General features: G+C 50.7%; 3 protein-coding genes across 3 annotated transcripts in view; all 3 read left to right on the forward strand.

Moving 5' to 3' along the window:
- The window catches only part of LOC126577525 (peroxisomal targeting signal 1 receptor), a 2,699-nt gene extending 2,043 nt beyond the window's left edge, over positions 1-656 (forward strand). Inside the window, exon 3 of the mRNA XM_050239202.1 lies at positions 1-656. This exon is cut by the window's left edge and continues 1,040 nt beyond it. Within this exon, the coding sequence (XP_050095159.1) occupies positions 1-262 (262 nt within the window). The 3' untranslated portion in view covers positions 263-656.
- Positions 657-849: 193 nt separating this feature from the next.
- On the forward strand, positions 850-3,151 carry LOC126576298 (3-ketoacyl-CoA thiolase, mitochondrial). Its single transcript, XM_050237512.1, has 5 exons — positions 850-1,000; positions 1,611-2,044; positions 2,121-2,426; positions 2,492-2,847; positions 2,923-3,151. The coding sequence occupies exons 1-5, from the start codon at positions 982-984 to the stop codon at positions 3,002-3,004; spliced, it is 1,197 nt and encodes a 398-aa protein (XP_050093469.1). The 5' UTR covers positions 850-981; the 3' UTR covers positions 3,005-3,151.
- Positions 3,152-3,981: 830 nt separating this feature from the next.
- Positions 3,982-20,000, forward strand: part of LOC126577425 (uncharacterized) — a 46,529-nt gene continuing 30,510 nt past the window's right edge. Inside the window, exons 1-2 of the mRNA XM_050239042.1 lie at positions 3,982-4,328; positions 14,283-14,937. Of these exons, the coding sequence (XP_050094999.1) occupies positions 14,435-14,937 (503 nt within the window). The 5' untranslated portion in view covers positions 3,982-4,328; positions 14,283-14,434. The remainder of the gene's footprint in view (positions 4,329-14,282; positions 14,938-20,000) is intronic.

Raw genomic sequence — 20,000 nt, forward strand, 5'->3', positions numbered from 1 at the left:
CTACAATGTCGGTATCATCTGCATCAATCTGAAGGCGTACAAGGAAGCGGCCGAGCATTTGCTGACCGCACTCAACCATCAGGCCACCTCGATAGCCCGTTCCGGGTTGAACGTTTCATCGCCAGCGAATCAAATGTCCAGCACGATATGGACCACGTTACGGATGGTGGTATCGCTGATGGGACGGCAGGACCTGCAACCGGCCATCGACAACCGAGATTTAGATGCGCTCAATCGAGAGTTTCCCATGAGCAACGATTAACGGAAGGTGCAGATCGGGTGGACTACGGTGGTTTTACGATTGAGATACGCCGTTGTGCAGCGATTTGTTTTGATTTAATAGGACAAATTTACTCGACAGGTAGACAGGAGGGTCGTGGGTTCGGGATTATCAACGACTGGGGTACACTTCTTTTTTTATAGAGTTAGCGTGGTTCCCGGGGGGAAGCGCTGCGATTGTGTTAGGACGGGCTTAGCGTAGCAAAAGGCAGCTTATTCTAGCCAAGTGGAATTTGTTAAACAAAACGTACCTTAAATGATTGAAAGCATTCGATTACGCTGGTGGGAAAAGTGTCGCTGGATGCGTGTGTACGGGTGAAGCGGGCGTGTTTGTAGCCGAAGGCAACGAAAGATAAATATAACGGTGCAATAACATAGCTTGGAGGTTGAGTTCAGTGTCGAAAGAACGTAGTTACTGGATGTGAGATGGAATTATCTCGTGGAAGGCAGGGAATGAGTAACGGATTTGTTTGAATTTCCTCGCATCCCCAGGTGCCAACAGAAACATTCACTCTGACTGTCAAAATCCAACATGCCTGTGAAAGTCCTGTTGTGGTTATTTCATTCCCTGGGTTGTTAAACACACCTTGCCTGGAACCGCCGGAGAGAGTACTACCTGTTTTAAGTGCACCCGCATTAATAAGTTGAAAGTGTTGTTCTTTTTCTGTTAGTTTCTCATAAAACCTTCTTAATATCATCATCATGGCTGCTCTCACTAAAGGTAAGCTGCAAATCGAATCGCGACGAGTGCAACAACTAAAACAGCTGATTCACAAACAGCTGATTTTAGTTATATTAAAACGTGTTCGATAGTCTGTAAGCGTACTAAAACAAGTTTCTTGGGAGTGATTTTTCAAAAGATGCTCTGGCAAATTGTACTTTGATCCAGACGATCACCTACGATCACCGGCTCGGGTCAAAGTCCGCTCGATAGAGATGGCAACAACAACAGCAGGCGGCGTCTGCTCTCCTTCCACCCATGCACGGAGGAAAGCAGATAAGCCTAAAATGTATCTTTTTTTATTTTTAATCCCTGGCTCACAATTTGTGGTGATCTTGCAAATGGACGAGGGCACATGACTCGGAGATGCTCTCGCCGGGGTTTTATCATCGACAAATAGGCCAGATTGCCCCCTCGGAAGACGGTACATGGTCCACTTTGGCTGATATCAGCTCGGACGAAACTCAAAACATACTCTATACTCTTTCGTGATAAGGAAGCGTTCCCGGCGTACCATGATGGTGCTGATAATCCTGATAGTGGCACTCAATCATGAGCTGTGCATGATATTTGGTCTGACAGATTTCTCCCTTCTCTCACCCCCTTGCAGGAGTATTCATCGTTGCTGCCAAGCGTACGGCCTTCGGAACCTTTGGCGGTGTGTTCAAGAACACGAACGCCACACAGCTGCAGACGGTGGCCGCAAAGGCCGCTCTCGATGCTGCCGGTGTTAAGCCGGATCAGGTCGACTCGGTCAACATCGGCCAGGTGCTCGTTCTCTCCTCAACCGATGGTGCCTTCCTGCCACGTCACGTTTCTCTCGGATGCGGCATTCCGATCGAACGGCCAGCACTCGGTGTGAACCGACTGTGTGGTTCTGGGTTCCAGGCCGTGGTCAACGGAGCGCAGGACATTCTCGTCGGAGCGGCGCAAATCTCACTGACCGGTGGGGTTGATAACATGTCGCAAACACCCTACACACTGCGGAACAGCCGTTTCGGTATTACCCTCGGTACCAGCCCTCCGCTAGAGGATGCGCTCTGGGTATGTAGCGAGCAGGATAAGGGGACAGAACAGCTCTAACCGTCTATCGTTCTTTCTCTCTAATAATCTCCTCTAGACCGGACTGACGGACTCGTACTGCAAGCTGCCGATGGCACTGACGGCTGAGAATCTGGCCGAGCGCAACAAGATCGCCCGTGAGAAGGTGGACGAGTTTGCGTACCGGTCGCAGCAGCTCTGGAAGAAGGCCAACGACGAGGGTGTGTTCAAGACGGAAATCACCCCGTTCAAGCTGAAGGTCAAGGGCAAGGAGGTGGACTTTGCCGTCGATGAGCATCCCCGACCGCAGACGACACTCGAAGGGCTCGCCAAGTTGCCGTCGCTCTTCAAGAAGAACGGCTGCGTGACCGCCGGAACTGCCTCGGTAAGGAAGCAACGAACTGAAACTGCATCTTTTTGGTACTAACTAATCAATCTCCCTTTGTGCAGGGTATTTGCGATGGTGCGGCAGCGGTTGTGGTGGCTTCGGAAGAAGCGATCAAGAAGCACAACCTCACCCCGCTGGCACGGCTTGTCGCCTACAGTACCGTCGGTGTACCGCCAGAGATTATGGGCATCGGACCGGTGCCAGCGATCCGTAGCGTGCTGCAGGTGGCTGGTCTTAAGGTGGACGATATCGATCTGTTCGAGATTAACGAAGCCTTCGGTGCTCAGGCCCTTGCCTGTGTCCAGGAGCTTGGTATTGATATGAACAAGTTCAACCTGAACGGAGGTGCGATTGCTCTCGGTCATCCGCTTGGTGCTTCCGGTTCTCGCATCACCGGCCACTTGGTACATGAGCTGAAGTAAGTGTCAAGAAGGGGAATGTTCCTTTTGGAGCCACTCTAATTGATTTTTTCCTATTTTCTGTTCCATTCTAGGCGCAAGAACCTGAAGCGTGCCGTCGGATCTGCGTGCATCGGTGGTGGACAGGGTATTGCCGTATTGCTGGAAGCCGTTTAATTGTGTCTTAACGAGCGATGTTACGAAAAGTGTTACCTCATGCTTGCTAGCAACCTTCCGAAAGTGTAAAGTCAATCATCTATTTAGTAGTATTTTAAGAATCTGGGTGTGACACATAAATCAAATGCATTTCTTTCCATTTCGTAACGATGTGCGTGTCCTTAGTTCTTAATTTTTATTCCGAAATATCAGTAATTATCGATCAACACGATGGTATTCCTGGCCCACGCTCTAGCACTCTCACTTTCATTACTCTTTCCAAGTCATCCTAACCTGAAAGGCTGCTCGGATCCCCGATGATCATCCTTAAACGAAACCGGATCGACCGCACCACGCACGGGAGCAATAACCTAGCGAGTAGCGGTGTCAGTCAACCGGATTGTTGCAAATTAACCAATGGCCACGGCAGCAGCAGCAGCAGCACGGCTTCTAACAGGATGGTCGCGATCGGCCGCGCAAGCAGGATATGAGACGAATCACTCTTGCTTTCGATCGACTGTATTCTGCGCGGTGCGGGTATTGTGGGGGCCATGGTTTTTGGAGAGAATCCGATCCTCGCGATGTGCTCTCTCGACTCGATGTCGGCTTGATCTTTGCTCTCTGCAGGTTAACCGTTAAGCTCATCTTGGAATAAAAGAAAAGATCGTTATGGTTGATGATCTTTACCTTACCAACCAGTGTCCTTATCTTAAACATTATATATTTTCTTTTAAATTAAACGATTAATCGTCGAAAGATCTCGAATCGTCGGTACGATCAGTTCGCAAGCAACTCTCTCGCCCCCAAAGAGGGCACTCGCACTCTTCAGCTTCAGCCCCACCTCTAAAGTCACCGCTCGCCGAAGAAACGAAGAGAAAAAGAGCGATCGTGCACACCGAGAGCGACTATGGTGCCGGTGGAGCATGGGTTTTTGCCGGATCTGCTGGGTGCTTGGCGAGCCCGCCGATCAGGTTGTCGATCGGCCGCGGTGGCGCGTGTTTCGTTCTCCGTTAACGCTCCTCGTGATAGCCGTACGTGTCGCGGCACTTGCATCTTCTAGCGTCGGCTTCTATTTGTCGCGGTTGTGTCGCGCGTCCCTATCCCGTGCGCATCTAGGATTCCCGAGTGATCCACATCTTGATGGCGAACTGACCACGCCAAAGTGGGACGGTGAAGTGATAGTTTTATGGTTTTATTGTGATACATTTGTTGGTGGTTTGTGGATTGTGAAGTTTTAGTGCATTTCAAATTTAAGAAAATTTCTATCATCAAACCTGCCGGTGGAGTGTGAAGCCGATTGGTGTGGTCCAGAGGTCCAGTGCATGTGAATCTACTCTACAGCAAGGTATGCATTTGAATTTGGTGGCCACCTAATGTCCCCGGTACTGTTGATTAAATCGTAAATCCGGTTTCAATCCAATCGATGTGGTGCCGCAATGATAAGCCGGTTCGTAGGCGAAAAAATATGGCCACCAAGCGCTGCTGCGCTCCATTTTGGTTCGGGACGGGAGTCTGTTCCTTCATCTTGCCTTGATTCGTCTTCGTCAGCCATTGTCCTGGGTTCGTTCAACGCTCCATTTATGTGCTGCAGTGTTTGCAAATTGAATGTCGTTCCTGTTTTTGGGGGATTGCGCTTCCACATTCCTTAATCCTCTCGATGCTTCCTGAATCGTTTGATGCTGTTCTTTGGAATGTTTCGCGTGGTGATACGGTGATGCGGCGTGAGATAGTGTGCCAAACTATAACCCCAAATCGGTGAAGCGACCATTTTTTCGCCGAAAGACAAACTGTGCAATGGACTTCCGTGAGTTCCGTGTGATCGGCACACGGCCAGCAAAACGGCAAACAGATGTGGGAAATGTGTTGAGCGGAAAAAGGAAATCACACACACCGAATGGAACCGAGGCGAGGTGTGGGAGGCGTGAGCGTCTTTACACCCCCCATCGTGGAGTGGAAAGCACGTGGAAAGCACGCGCTGCCTATTTTGCGCCCAAGTGCCACAAAGGAAGCGTGCGGAACAAAAAACAAAAAATGTGCGAAATAAAATGGCGTGCGTTTGTGGTGGAGCTCATATTAGTGGAACCGGTGGGGCGCAAAAAAGCAAGAAGAAGAAGAAGAAGAAGCAGATACCGAAAACGGTGTGAAAAGGTGTGGAACACACATGCTCATTCTGCAAAAAAGAAGTAAAAATCCCCACCGAACACTTCCCAACCAGCAATCAGTGAACGATATGCTTTCGCTGTATCGGGTTTTTTGTTGGCAATGGCCACCCGCTTGGTAGCAGGTGGAAAAAGGGGGAGAATTAAATCGGTGGCACCAGTACAAATCGGTAAACAAATCTAATCCACCGACGGATCGGTGGCAGCAACGCAACCACCATCAGGAAAGCAAAAGGGATGGAAATCTCGAAACCAGTCGCGACCACCCCGGGGCGTGATGATGAACTGCCGCGCGCGCTTGGTTCCGAAAATGAGCTCATCAGGCCACCTTGGCGGGCTCTTTTGGTGCGCGCCTCACCGAATTGAGCGCAACCGTGAAATTGGCCAGCGGGTGCGCCTCCCTGTTTGCGTTCCCTTGAGAAGGCTCTGCTGTTGCTGCAGCCGGAGAGGGTGGCCATTTGGTCAGCCAGCCCCCGTTCGCCTCCTTTTATGCTTTCAATCATCTGCTGCTGCTGCTGCTGCTGGAAGAAGGTGTCGTGTGCGGCAACAAAGCAACGAAGAACGGGCACACGAGACGCTGGATGGACTGGCCCGATTCCCGAGCCTGCTAGCGCATGATGAGGGGCGAGTGCTACTGGTTCCTGCAACGGGACAAAACTGGAATATTGCTCCCGATAAGACGCCTCGGGAAGGGAAGCTACCGGTTGGAGGGGTTCCAGATTGCTCCCGTTCCCGTGCTTTATGGCCCGCGGCGTGGTAGCAGATGGTGTGATGGAGCGTGTGCGCTGTTAGAGCTTAATTGATTGACGGATGATTCGCGCCATCAAGAAAGTGGTAGCCGACAAAATGGCTTCCTTGCCGGCATTACGAGGTTCCTGTGTGTTATCTGTGGTGGTGGCCTCAGCGGCGGTGTCTGTCTGAGTGAAAATTAGTCATTTTGGTCCTCCTTTTTGGTGTTTAAGCGCCTTTCAAGAGCTACAACTACTGTGGAGTGTTTGTAAAGGACATGTTGGTCATAAAATGCGCCAGATTCATTTATTACTTTCGGGAGGAATTTCAATTTTAAAATTTTCGATAAGAATCCATCGAGTACAAGTTTATGAGGTACATTCAGGGACAGTGTTCTTCAAATATATAGCCACATAATACCTGCTGTGACTATCGATGACCTCCATTTTTAAAAATTATTGATTCCTGTCTCTAAAGTGTCCTTCATGGGGAACGAATACACGTTGGTTAGGGTTTCTGAGCTAGGATTAATGTTTTCGCACTTCCCAACCTCGTTGGCAGTATCGTATAGCATCCAACTAGTAATAAAACACAAAACACGCGTTCGATTTGATCGTAGATAAGGCATTTGATATAAATCTTTCCTTACACCGGATAGCGAACGCAGGAAACGGATCAAACGGGCTTCTCAACACCTTTGCCCTCTTCCGGTGTTGAAAGAGCCAAACGAATGGTGAATTAGAAGCGAAGAATCGAATCGAAATCTGCGACAAAATCTCAAACGCTCGACGTTCTTAGGTGTCACAATTAAATTCCATGTTTTATGCTGCCCGCGTTTTGTTCTTTTTTACGTTCCATCGTAAATAATAAATTCAAACGGAATGCCATATTCTCAGCATAAGCATTCACAGCACAAGTGTTTGGAATCCACCGAATGGCACGCAGGGAATTCTGCACGTTCCAGCTTGTGTACATATTTCGTTCGGTTTTTTGAGGTTTTAATTAAGTTCCTGCTCTCCGGAACACGCCTCGATGCGGGGGGTCTGATGAACTTTGGTTGGTGTATATGGTTCAGGCCAGCTTTAAAACGCGCCGATGCCCGTCGTCGGTTTAATTCGTTGCCCCGTGCCTCACTAAACGGTTTTACATCTCACTGAGCTGCGTTTGAAGTTTCGTTTCGCACTCATCGCACACAGCGAGCATTGTGGTGCCAGAGCCTGGGCAGAGCCTGGCCAGAGAGATCACCCTCGCTCCCCCTCGCTGCGTCTCCTGTCCAGCCCTTTTTCAATCAATGTGTAACTGTTGCGAAATTTGGCACAAACAGCCACCGCTAGCAGTGAGCGAGTGAGTGCAGCGGCGTGTACCAACACGCCAACAGCAGCAGCAGCAGCAGCGGCAGCATGCCAGAAGGTGCAACATACCCGGCCGTTACCGTCGCCATTGCACTTTGCACACCGAAAACCACAGTCGGGTGGTGGGTTGATGACGGTGATGGTGGCGGTGGTGTTCCAGCATGGATACGCATGCACCGTCCACGTGGTTGCCCTGCCTTACCATGGACCTTTGGCTGCGCAATGCTCATTGCACTCGGTCAGAATGTACAGACCACGACCTCTCTCCCGCGCGTTAGATTCCCACCGCGCCTCGGTATCTCGTTTGTGGCTCGCTCGGCCTCGAAAGTGCAATCTGCAAGCACGGGCTGCTGCTGCTGCTGCTGCTGCGGGAATGGGCTGCAGCCACGGACTGACTGAAGCTGCCAGAAGAAGCATTTGTTTTTGGGCCCCGCCGGACCCCCCTGGACCGGGCGATGATTTATGCGTCTTGTTTTTAGTGCTTCCCGTGAGCCCCGTGAGGTGGCTGCAGGGTTGGAACTTCTAGCCCGGGCTAGAAGGGTCGTGTTCGCGGTTGGTGAGGTGTTAGTGTACCGGATTATGCTGTGGTCTGTTCAGATGAGCATGAAGAAACCTACGATGCCGGCCCGGGCATAGGTCGTCAAAACTCGGCTCAGAGTGCGGCAGATACGATGACGACGACGACGAGTAACTTTGTGTATTTTTCATCGTTAATCGTTCCTATAACTTACCTATTTCTACAGAGCCCTTCCTCATGGCGCGAGCTGCTTGCTTTATGAGACCTTGTAAAAGACGGGCGCCGTTGTTGTGGTTTCGATGAGATGCTTTTAATGATTGTTTTCGAGAGGGAATTTAGCATTTATAGATAGTTGTTTTGTAAATGTTTTGCTATTTAGATGCAGTACGTTCGCGCCATGTTGGAAGATGATAAAGATGCTAATATTTTGCTATTGAAAGGGGCTAAAGTTAATTCGCATTAAAGAATCAATTAATTTTTTTGGAGTAGATGTATATTAAACATCAAATTTTTATTTATTTGGTTATATTATGGAGAATATTTGTAGAACACTTCATCCGTGGCATTAAATTTAGAGAGGAGTGTTTTCGAAAAGGTACTTTTTCCGGTGCTCAACGTAGCGACGTGCTGAGTCATCCGAAATTGACAAATCAGCAAATTTTTGTTAGATGATACGTTTATCGAGGCAGCAACGTTGCGATTTTATTAATTTTTGAATTTTTCGATTTTTGGCAAATTTTTTAAGTTGTTCAGTGATCAAACCGGGTTCGTCGCTTATGTCTTAAGGGGCAAGTCTTTTGACTCGAACCGTAAACAGTGCCATCGTAGCTGCGTGATGGGCCATCAGAAAAATGCAAACCAACATTCTTTTCGAAAATTATAACTTTATCGGGATAGCACCGTAGAGTTTTTGTTAAATTTCCAATTTTTTCCATTTTTGGCAGATTTTTTAATTGAAAAAGTAGCATTTTTTACGATTTTGCCTAAAAATGAGTTTTACATAATTATTAACAAAAAATTAAACGAAAAGTGTCAAAAAACAAGGTAAATTCCTTAGCTCCCCCTTAAAATATTAAATAGTTCATACTGCAAGTACTTCCAGTGCGGGTGGCTCATTGAAATCATTCCTTTTCCTGTTCGAATTTTCGATTGAATTTATGGCAAAAGCCTTGCATAAAATAGTTTATTGCTGGCGCCTATCCACTGGCCACACCGAAGGTGCACGAAACTATAACTTCCCGACGAATTAATGTCCTCGCATCGTTTATGGGGCCACCTCCGCGCACGACATTCAAATCAACGCCAGGCCACCCCAAAGCGATCGGATCGGATAATCGAGGTTTACCCCACGGTAAACTCTGCTTCCTGCACTTCTTGACTGGCCACTTTCACTTTCGGCAGCATTCTGGTGCAGCAGCCTGCTGGAGATGCAGTGCATTTCGGTGATTCCCGATCCCCGAGTCTGTTACGAAGTAGCTCGCGGTGCTTTCTTCGGTGATGTTTACCCTCGACTGCATAGTTAAGACCAGGCCCGAGGGCCATTGTGTGGCCAGACGAAGTGCGCTACGGTACGGATTCCGAGCAGAGCATTAGCCACCAAAGTGCTGGACTGGAAAGTGTTTTCACGTTCTTCGTTCGAGCACGCCATCCAGACAATTGCTAACGCGGCTGCTGTGCGGTCCGGGGAGACAGGAGAACCAACCTCACCCCAGGCTCTCGGGGGGCAAGTCAGTCTCGCGAGAGATCGATGGGCTTCACCGATCATTAGAGTGCATTGTGCATGCAATCTTGGTTGATCGTTTGAAGCAAACGCAACTACTACCTTCCTACCTGCCTGTCGTTGTGGCTTCTGGAGGCAAAATGGGTTGCCAAACGAAGCAATCTACATCTCAATAAACAAATCAATCTCAGCTTCTTGGCAACCGCTGGTCTGGGAGGTTGAGGTTATGTAGCCAGTAGTGTGTTCGCAAAGTGTGTCTCGTCGTCGTACTCGGGCAGATGCGTTACGTCCGTACTGTCCATCCGGTGGCTGTTTGCAATCCCGGTGGAAGTACATGCCTCGGACAAGCGAACATACCAATTGCATAAGGTGCGCACGGCAGACAAAACCCAACAGAGTGAGAGAGAGAGAGAGAGAGAGAGAGAGAGAGTCTATTTAGTGTATTTAGCTTCTACTGCCAGCCGCCAATACAGATTGGTGTCCGTGTTCCACGTGGTACGCTTAATGAGGTGAACAACACCAGTAGCACCGGCGATCCATTCGATCGCAACTAATTAAACCTCATCTGGAATCCATCTGGGAACGTGCCTCCCTCGCTTAAAAGCGATTTCCTGGTGACAGCTTTATGTGTTTGCAGCCGCGATTGTTGTCTTTGTCATCGTTGAATTGCTTCGCTCTTGACCCACAACGATCTGATGGCTGGTATCTAGATCATCGAGATAAGCGCAACGCTAGGATACGTTACGGTTGTCCTTTCGCTTCTGGCGCCACCAACCGGTGACCATATTTGGAGGCGCCAGTTCTATAATAGTGTGGGGGGACGGGAATGCGATCAAATTGTATTAATTTTCATTAGCGGAGCGAAGAATGAGATGCTGACGGGGCCATACTGCACTGTCTGTCTGTCTGGTGATGGTGCATTAGCTGCATACTGGTTTTTGGTTCACGTTGGATCATTTTTCGATTCCTGGAGACCTTTTTCGAACCCGGCGACCTTACCAGGCGAGCCTGTTGGAGTGTTCCTAGGAATGATCGTAGGTTTTTAATACGTAGGAAGCTGTAATGGAGGTGATATCGACGGAATGGTGTTGGCAAAGTTTGAAGACGAACGTGACTGATGTAACGACACATCTTTCTACAGCGGGAGGACCACGAGATGGCACCACGAACGTACGCATTCCGGGACACTCTCAGGGCGCTCATACTCCGTGCAGGTACACCGAAGGTCAGCAGAAGATTCGAGAGATAAGAGACACCCTCCATTATGATGCAGACCGCAACACCAGTGCAGTGCGTTGGGCGAGTTGTGCAACAAATTTCGATGCCTCCCGGGGTGGTGGCCAACAGAAACACCCGAGGAGAACCGCCCCCTCTTGTAGTCGCGTGTTTCTTTTGTATACCATTTGTCCATACTCCGTACAGTGTACAATCATCACGCGAGTACAACAAACGCAACATAAATCTTGTATGACAGTTGGAAAAAAAAAATTAACGCCCAAGCGGGTGTGCGCGGTGTGGTTTTTATCTCCCGTGCCGTGGCCAGATCGACGTCACCGGTCGTTACGGGATATGCCGGTGTTGTGCATGTGCTCTGTGGCTGCTCCTAGGTCAAAGCGGTTAGGACCCCTGCTGAATATGGTTCACCAGGTCATCAGCAGCTACCGACTCCCGACCGACCGAAGAAGAAGTGTCCCCGTCGCGAGTTCAGTCACCTCACGGCCGGGCCGGGCGCGTAGTAGGGGCTCTGGGGCAACAATTATCTAATGGCCGCCGCGCAGAAAACCGTTCGAACGTTCGTACGTTCAACCTGAACTTCAATCGGGGCTTCCTCAAACCCCTACCTCGGCCATCCGACCATTCCCATCGTGCAGATCGTGCCGAACTCGAAATACGCGTTTTCCACGTTCCATTCCACTCCGTAGGTGCCGGTATGTAGGTTAAGCAGGTGGCTCCAGCGCCACAGCTGATCGCCGGGGGGCGTGAGGTCAAAATACGCGTGCTGAAACACTTAGTCATCCCCGCCCCTCTCTCTCACCCATCCCGAAAAAACATCCAAGACAGCCCATTGGCTTTGGTGATTGCTACAATTATTACACACCCTCCGCCTCTTTTCCCACGAGCTCCACAAGCAGCTCTCGATCGACACACACTCGGTGGTTCGATCGGTCATTATTGAACAGCTCTCGGCGTACGCCTGCGGGTCTCTCGAGTGGCCCGTTTTGCAAGCTCAACCAAAAAGGGGCAAGAGGCCAAGAGGCGAATCGCAGCAGCAAATCAAGGGGGAACTATAAACGAAAACAAATTCCCATCCCCGATCGGCGGTTGGGAGTTGGCGCGCTGATCACTGATCGTGTCCCACCCGAGACCACCTGAAGGAGCTGAACGCGCGCCTGGCCTGCCATGGCGTTGCTTTGTTGTTTTGGCACCTTGTTGAGGGTGATTTGGCAACAAATAAGGGGGCTCTAATCGTTACAGCGTCGTTTTGATGTCCACTTCAGTGCCACTGGAGACTGATTGGTGTTGGGATAGGAGAGGCGCCATCTTTGCGTCGCCATTGATTGTCACCTAACACGAGGCTCAGGCTGACCTAAATCTATCAAAATATTGATTCCCCTGACCCCAGACGCGTCGTTGTGAAATACTGCTCCGGTTTGCCACTTGTTCTCTCATCTGATTTCGTCGAATCGAAGCGAAAAGTCCCTAATTGCATCGTATTGTAAGAGGACAGGACATTTGCGTACCCCAGCGCCGATTGGATTCGATCAGAGCGAGACGGGATCGTCTCGAATCGTCTCGAAATGTAGGGCCCCCCCGCCAGCGCGATCTCGAGTAGAGTCAGCGTCATTCTCCCAGTTGACTCTTGAATGAATAAAAAAAAAAACACTCGTCTCGAAGACAGGTTTCGATAGACACACCAAACATGCACATCCACATGTCCACACAAAACACGCGCCGGCTCGCGCGATCCGACTTTGATCCGTCGATTGATCACTGCGCTGAACCATGCATGAATCCGGAGGGGATTGCGAGGGGGCAAAGTCAAAGTGTAGCGCTGGGGTGCGGTCTTTGGATGAAGCCATTGGCTGGCTCTGGCTTGCGAAATCTGGCTCCGGGTCTGACCCAAATTTGTAACGGGCCACCGAGCGAGAGCGCGCCATTGACGATCGCGGAGCGTACGTTGTACGCGACCTGGCGGCCAGATAGAGCTGTTGTTGACCAACCAGTGGGTCACTTTTCAGGTGCTCCCCCCACCCCGAGTGCAGTCGAGTGCTGGGGCGGCAGGCGTTCGGGTGCGTCTGGGTCTGTGACCCCCTCAGGCAGTCAGGCAGGCAGGCAAGAAGGTAAACTGACTGGGACTCCCTCCCTGGAGCGCCCCCGTTGCTCTAATGGAGCGATTAGTGAAAGTGATCGGCACGAGCGACCCACCGTTGACAGAACTCTTTGGCGCGCGGCCAGATATATGGCCGTCCACCGTTAGATGCCTACAAAGATTGTCAGCAGCTTGACCGCGGGACCAGGAGTGCCCTGTGCCTGTACAGAAGGTCTGTGTCTGGGGCCACAATGGCCAAATCGGACAAATGGGTTGGCCGCCGCGGGTAAAGTGATCAGGTTTTTCAAGCCGTACATCATGCGGGCATCAGGTCCGAACGCTTTGTATGTTGACCAATCGTGTTTGCAGACATTTTTGCAGCAGAAAAGCGGGAGAACAACGCGCACTGGGTGTAGAGTAGTCCCTGGACAGAGTACACAAAAGCATGGCCGTTTTGCGATGCAAAGAGACCTTCAAATGGTAGCACCTTAATGGAATGTATGTGGATCGATCGAGTAGCGTTTGGAGAAGCCACAAAAGTTGATCTTCGTCGCAACATCTTTTTTTAGGCGACCGCTTCGTGATCTCGCATATTCATCGGTCAAACGAGATCGAGCTTCTGGAGCGGAAAAAGACAGAATTGGAACGTTCTGGACTGGCTTTCAAATGCTCAGAGTCGTGGCAACAGGAAGTTCGCCCTTAAAATTGATTTGTGAGCCCGGTTTGTGTTTGCCTTCCTCGTTGGTGTGCCACTAAGAACTGTCCTTCGTTCTGTTCCATGCTGAGCGTGAGATGTGTCACAATAAATCCGATATTGGGTTACATCGATAGCACCAGAACGGAGCTGGCTGTGCGGGGCTGCTGGTCGACTTTATGCGATTAACGCCGTGCCCTTGTCCTTCGGTTCCAATTAGTCGACTCATCCGGGGGCTCATCCATCAGATGAGCTGGGTGCCTGATTTGGGAATGACGAGACGAGAGACACACGATGCAGCACACTAATTGATGACGCAGTCATCGATCGGATTCAAATGGACGCCTCCATTCGCCTTCGGCTCCGGCACCGACTGGAGGCTCTCCATCTGATAATTAGCTCCTCTCGTATCGCCTTTGCTCATCGGATTAATTGTTATCATAACTGAAGGTTTCGCTGTCATCCATCGCTGTTGATTAGCTGATTGGAGGCGATGACGGTCAGCGTCAACTGAGTAGGCGAGTGTGCTAGGCAACCTGGCATGCGCTTGCCAGGATGCGATACCGGTTGTTAATGAATCGATAGATGAAGGCAACGCATCGAGGAAGAGATCCACGATTTCGCTGTGTCTCTATCCATCCACAGCAAATCATTAATTTGGTGAATTAAGTTGCATTATCAGATGTCTTCTGTGTTGGATGCTGACTACTGATTAGCAGCCATACACTGTCGCTTAGCTGTCAGCAATCGTCAATCGTCAAACGTTACTAAATTGCCCTTTCTGATCTTTTCCTCTTTTTTTGCTCATTCTTCTTCAGGTCTTCTTTCGTTGATCACCCTTCGACGACGAACCCGATTCATGTGTGTAGTGACAAGAAGCTAAAGATATGACACATGCCTTGACGAGTGATCGTCAGCACAGCAACACTAGCAACACTAGCACGCGCACCGTCCCCAGCCGGTCCCCACAATGCCCACCATGTCTACGACGTGGATCGACAATCAGCTACCGAGTCCGGTGAGCGCCCGGAAGTCACCGAATGTCCGCGATGATCCTGGTGGCGGTGGTGCCGCTAAGCCGAAGCCATCAGAGTCCTCACCGGAGGCAGCGTTTGGGAATCTCAGCAACCAGAGCAACGCTTCCGGTGGTAAACCCTCGGTACCGCGCCGTATCGGTGACATCTTCCGCAATCGACTGAAGCTGGCCGGTGCGGCCGCCCTGCGCTCGTTCAGCACCAGCTTCCCGCAGGAATGCAACATGCGGTCGGATGTGGAGAGCAGCGTGGAGGTACCGTCACCGAGGACACCACCGAAGCACGGTTCGAAGGTCACCTCGAAAGCTCGCGACTTTACCTCGCTCGATGCGGTGGTGATCGACGAGCGACCAGGTGTTGGTTCCAGTGCTGGTGGCCTGAGAGCACGCCGTAGTTCGACATTGTCCCGCCAAAGGACGCTACAGCGCACGTTGAGTAGGTTAGTATGGTCACCGTTGGAACAATTTATCTTGCAATTAAGGGCTCCGTTATGAGAGTGTTTGGCTGCTGTTTGAAGTCGCAGCGCAGAGCACCCAAGACCCTCGTCCGGGGGAGCTCTGCATCTTCAGAAGGGTTTGGGTCACACGAACGATCGCTCGCTCGCTCGCTCGCCCGCTTGCTGGAAGGTCGATCCCTTTTTTACCCCATATTTGAATCACATTCTCATAGGCCTTAGTATCAATTAGTAAGCCCTTCGCCTTTGTGGCGCACGAAGGTCCACGTTGCAGCCTCTCCAGAGGCCTCTCCGTCGTCGGTCGCCAAAGCGTCGCTCAGCGCCACTCAGCGCCACGGCGCCACTGATTGGCGTCTAGGTCGAGAGATGTACTTTCATGGTGCACGGATATTTCGGTTGATAAATTGTTACACGATCCCTCTCGCCAGCCCCAGGTGTACTTGATCTTTTTTCCACAAGACACACACTCTCGCGTATGCCACATACCACATATGGCCCCCCGAGCGATCCCGCGATCTGAGGTACCGCCGGCGTTCATAATTAATTAAGCGGCCACTTCTCCATTCTCATCCCCCCAACACGGGCTACAAACGGGGGCGTCGGATGGATCCCTTTTTTACGCGAGAGCATTGGACATGCTGTGGAGGTTAAGGTCGAAAGTGTTTGTTTACAAAACGGCCGCGATCTCGAAGGGTCCCGGTGTACGGGGACCTTCACTCGTAGGCCCCTAGCAAACCGCCAACAGATCGTGGCTGCATCGTGAATGCGGCACTAATGGGTGTGAAATTCCGCGGCACGAACGCGCGAGGAGAAGAAACAAATAAATGGGGAAAAAATGCTGATCCGCTTTGTGGCAACCATTTGCGGAAATTGACACGTTTTGGGTTCGATGAGAGGTCTCGGATGGATGGATTTATTGGACGGCGACGTGCGAGTTGCATACTGCTGGCCAGCTGCTAGGTGTGTGATTCCAGTGCCAATGGAATCGATTTAGCATGCCGGGTTGGAGCGCTTATAGCGTTCGAAAGCTGGAAACAATGGATTAAGTGATGGCTGTTGGGACCAACAACGACCGCAGCAACGAGGTTTAGTAGGCGCTGGAATTAAAATGCGGTTGCTATGCAGCTATAGATCTTTTTTTGGAACTTTTTTTTACCAAAGTGTCATTTTTTTAAGTGCCATGAACCCTGATATGCCTTTAATATTGACCACGATTGTTTCAAAAATATGCATTAATATTGTGCAATGTGTGGATCACGCTTATAATAGACGGAGACGGATGAATGCACAGATAAACCCCCCCCCCCCCCCGAAAAAGGGCCTTGTGCGTTATGGAAAATTTGGAAATTGAAAAAGATTTTTCCGATCAACTCAAGGGTCCCAAAACCTTGCCACAGACCTTACGCTCATCCAACTCCTCACCAGCACCACAGTCGCATCATAACCTTCGCGTGAGCGGAAAGCGTGAAGATGATGGTGCGTAACGTGGGGGCCCAACGTCTTGGGTGAATCCGCCAGTTCCGCTCGGTCAACTGTATGGCACCGATTCGGCTCCATGGGGGCCCCGCTTCCAGCGTCGACGGCGTCCATCGGGGCATATACATATTCCACTGTTGCCCAATTGAATCACTCACTGCGGCCGAGATTGGCCCCAGGAGGCATCAGTAATCGGTGGCTGGCGTGTGCGCGTGTCCACTAAACGGTACCGTTTAGAAGGTCTCACCGGAACGACCTCTCACGGTGCCCATGATACTGGCGCCTGTATATCGCATACGCGTGGCGCAAAGAGTGCCGCCGCCACCGCAACGGCTCGAACCAATTAGTCGAATATCATCCATTTTAATGATGCAAATGTGAATCCAGCGAGCCTCGTACCGATTTTGCATAAACTGACCCCGATATGGGGTTGAAAAGGTGGCCCCTCGAGGGGGGGCACTGGTGCGTCGCACGATGGCAACTGGCACACGGGCCAGTGCACTTTCGATTTGCGTGAAGAATCTGGACAACCAAGAACTGACCTATGACGAGTCGCGCACGCGATCGGTCTGCCAAAGCGTGGCCAAAATAGGATAATCACGATTCCGCTGGGGCGCTACGGAATTGATGCCAAGCCAAGTCAAGCCAAGGATAGGTCGGTTCGCCCGCCACCACGTGTCTCGCGGCTCGTCTGTTGAGTCAGCCGCCTTTTTAGCGTGCGAGGGAGCTAGCGATGAATTTGCCAGCGTGTGAAGGCCGTGTCCAGACCATGGCAGGCGCCAAATCGAATCACCATTAATAGTGTTAATTTGTGGCACCAAGAATCAGAATTCGCCACCGACGCAGAGCAGGCGTCAATGGGCTTCCTTGGTATTTGATGGATCGGTGCGAGCCAGTTTTGCTCCGAGAACTGTTCCCGAGTGTCCACGGAGAAGGGTCTTGGAAGCATTCAACTGTAACCGGGAGATAGTATGCAGGAGTTTGCTTCCAGTAGTTTTCACTCCACCATAAACAGGTTTTCAAGCGACGACCGTGCACCACGACGACCTGCGGCATAATAAACTCTGGACAGATTGTGCCATTCTGATGACATTTATCTTCACCAAGCCGTGAGGTGGCCCTGCATTCGGTGGACCAAACGGGAACCACAGCTAGAACCGCCGCGTGGCAACGCGTCCAAAATTGGTTGCTTTGTTGCTGGTGACAGGCAATTTTTCTTCTCGCGATAGCTTCACTACCTCCGGATAACAATGCCGTGGCCGTGGTGCAACATTTTAAGACTCCAAAAAAGAGGTAAAAGAGGTTGAGGAGGGGGTCTCGAGGATGTTACTGTACATGACGACCAGGCGCACAGGCTCCAGAAGCAACCCAGGAGCCTTGTTGCGTGGTTTTCCACGGCCTGGTGACTGCAAAAGACGACATCTCTCCGGTCTCGGGAATGAAGATTCATTTTACAATGGCGCTTCGAGGCGCGGCCAGGAATTGGCAATAAATCTGCCAAGAATTTCACTTTCAAGAGCGTTTTCTTCGAGAGTGGTTCAAGCGTCTATAGGCTTCTCGGTCGGTACAGGTTTTACTGCACATTGTCTGCACAGGCAGTGCGATGGCTCGCTCACTAGCAGAAGCATTCGACGAGTTCCTCCTTCCGCGGCACTCTTTCACTCTTCACTCCAAGTTTTCGTTAGCGACCGGTTCGTCCACTGGACGATGGAAATGGAAACTCGCTTTTCCACCGCCTGTCTGTCGCGCGCACTACGCGAGAGTTGATTTGCGTGTTGGTCGTGGCCATTAATGCTCGCTGGATATCATTAGATCTTGGGGCTGCCCCAAAAATCGATCACCGAGAGCACCGTGTTTGTGCGTGAAGAGCTTAATGATGTTTTCACTTCTATCACTCTGCGTTACCTTCACGTGCGCTCGGTGTGACCTACTACTGTGCCACCGGTTTGGACCCCTTGCTCCCCCGCGAGCCACACCGTATCAATCGCACAGATGAATCGCAAGAGTAACGAAGCCGGAGCGAATGACGAGAGCAAGTGAAATGTGTGCAATAAACTGGCACGCTGGAATGGGGATATATTTTCGCACGAGCAAAAACCAAACCACCGCCAAACCGGAACCCGGTGAGGTCTGACCTAGAAATTCTGCTTCATGAATCGTCTCTAGCCAGCCAGTCCTAGCGTGGCGAAGAACGCCGTTCCCGCAGAGTGGTGGTGGTTGGTTCCTGTTTGAAAAACTGCATCCGTGGCGTAGCCTCGCGCCTGCTGGTGGCCGGTGAGTGCACCACGTCCTCACCACGTACACTAGTGTGCGCGGGGGGCTTCCGGGGAAACTGGTTCACATTACTTTCGCTGGAAAAACGAGGCTCGGCTCGGGTGAAAGTGAAGACATTTGCAGGATTTCGATTCCGCGGATGGCCTTTGTGCCTTGGCTTGCGCGGACCCCATTGCGAGGGCGTATGTGCCCTTTTATGTTAATTTGTATTGGCAACGGAGTGAAAGCACATGATCGCAACATTTGGAAGTACGTGACTGGTATGCTATTAATTGGGGAGCAGCTTTTCTTCTTCTACAGCACTAAAGATATCTCGGCAAACAATCGGAACCGGAAAGCTTAAAGATTGATGCGGCCTTTATTATACTTCCCTTTTGTTATTGAACTCTTGAACTGCACTGTGTGAGGAACAAGAACCAAGAAGCAACAGCATCTTGGGAGCAAATCGCTAGACTGCACTCTGTTCAGTTCCTATTCCTGATATACGCTCCGTCTGCCATTTGGCTGTCACTATCATGCTTCTATTCCTACTTACTGACGATGTGGGTAGCATCCAATCGTCTTCGATTGCGCTTGAACGACGTGTCTCCAACACCTTACAATGCACCCCAATGGGAAATGGATCGGAAATAGATTGTTACACCGGCAAAAGCAGGAGCTGGTGGTCAAAAATAACTTACGCCGGTGTCGCCCAACCAGCGTTACAGACGTGTGTTTGTGGAAAAATCGTCCACACTACCGGAAAATAGCCGATGGCCATTTTTACTCAACGTCTCGAACTGATATCGAGATCGAAGTGGGTGAAAGTGGACTTCTTGACAAGTGGAACCGATCCAGACCGATGGATGACCGGCCCTGGCCGCACTCTAAACGTTGCACGTTCACGCCAGTTGGACGCCGTGTTTGTCGAGTAGGTGGCTGAAGCGAAGGAGCCGGAATGCTGGTGTCAGCAGCCAATAACGGTTCGGTCGGTTGGTGTCTGTGATGTTTGCACTGCTTTCCGGTTGCTGCTGCTGCTGCTGCTGCGGAAATTGCATTCTTCATGCTTGGGAACATGAACCAGCGGAAGCACTAGCAGCAACAGCAGGTGGCTTCTGAAGCATACCAGACGAGATACCAGACAGCAATCCCCAATGTAAGATGATTGGTATGTGTTATCAGTTTTCGCTTTCTTCAACACCAAAGTTCTGCCGAAGGAATGAGTTGCTCATGGGAATACCGAACACCGGACCGGTTATCATCTTTCAATGCTCGTTTAACCGACGCCAGACCGACCCATTCCATACTCTGGCATCTTT

Source organism: Anopheles aquasalis, chromosome 3 (assembly GCF_943734665.1).
Source record: "Anopheles aquasalis chromosome 3, idAnoAquaMG_Q_19, whole genome shotgun sequence".
Taxonomy (NCBI): Eukaryota; Metazoa; Arthropoda; class Insecta; order Diptera; family Culicidae; genus Anopheles; species Anopheles aquasalis.

Coding starts and splice junctions, on each gene's coding strand:
- LOC126576298 (XM_050237512.1), top strand. Junction 2,427..2,491: donor TGACCGCCGGAACTGCCTCG/GTAAGGAAGCAA, acceptor CCCTTTGTGCAG/GGTATTTGCGATGGTGCGGC. Junction 2,848..2,922: donor CACTTGGTACATGAGCTGAA/GTAAGTGTCAAG, acceptor GTTCCATTCTAG/GCGCAAGAACCTGAAGCGTG.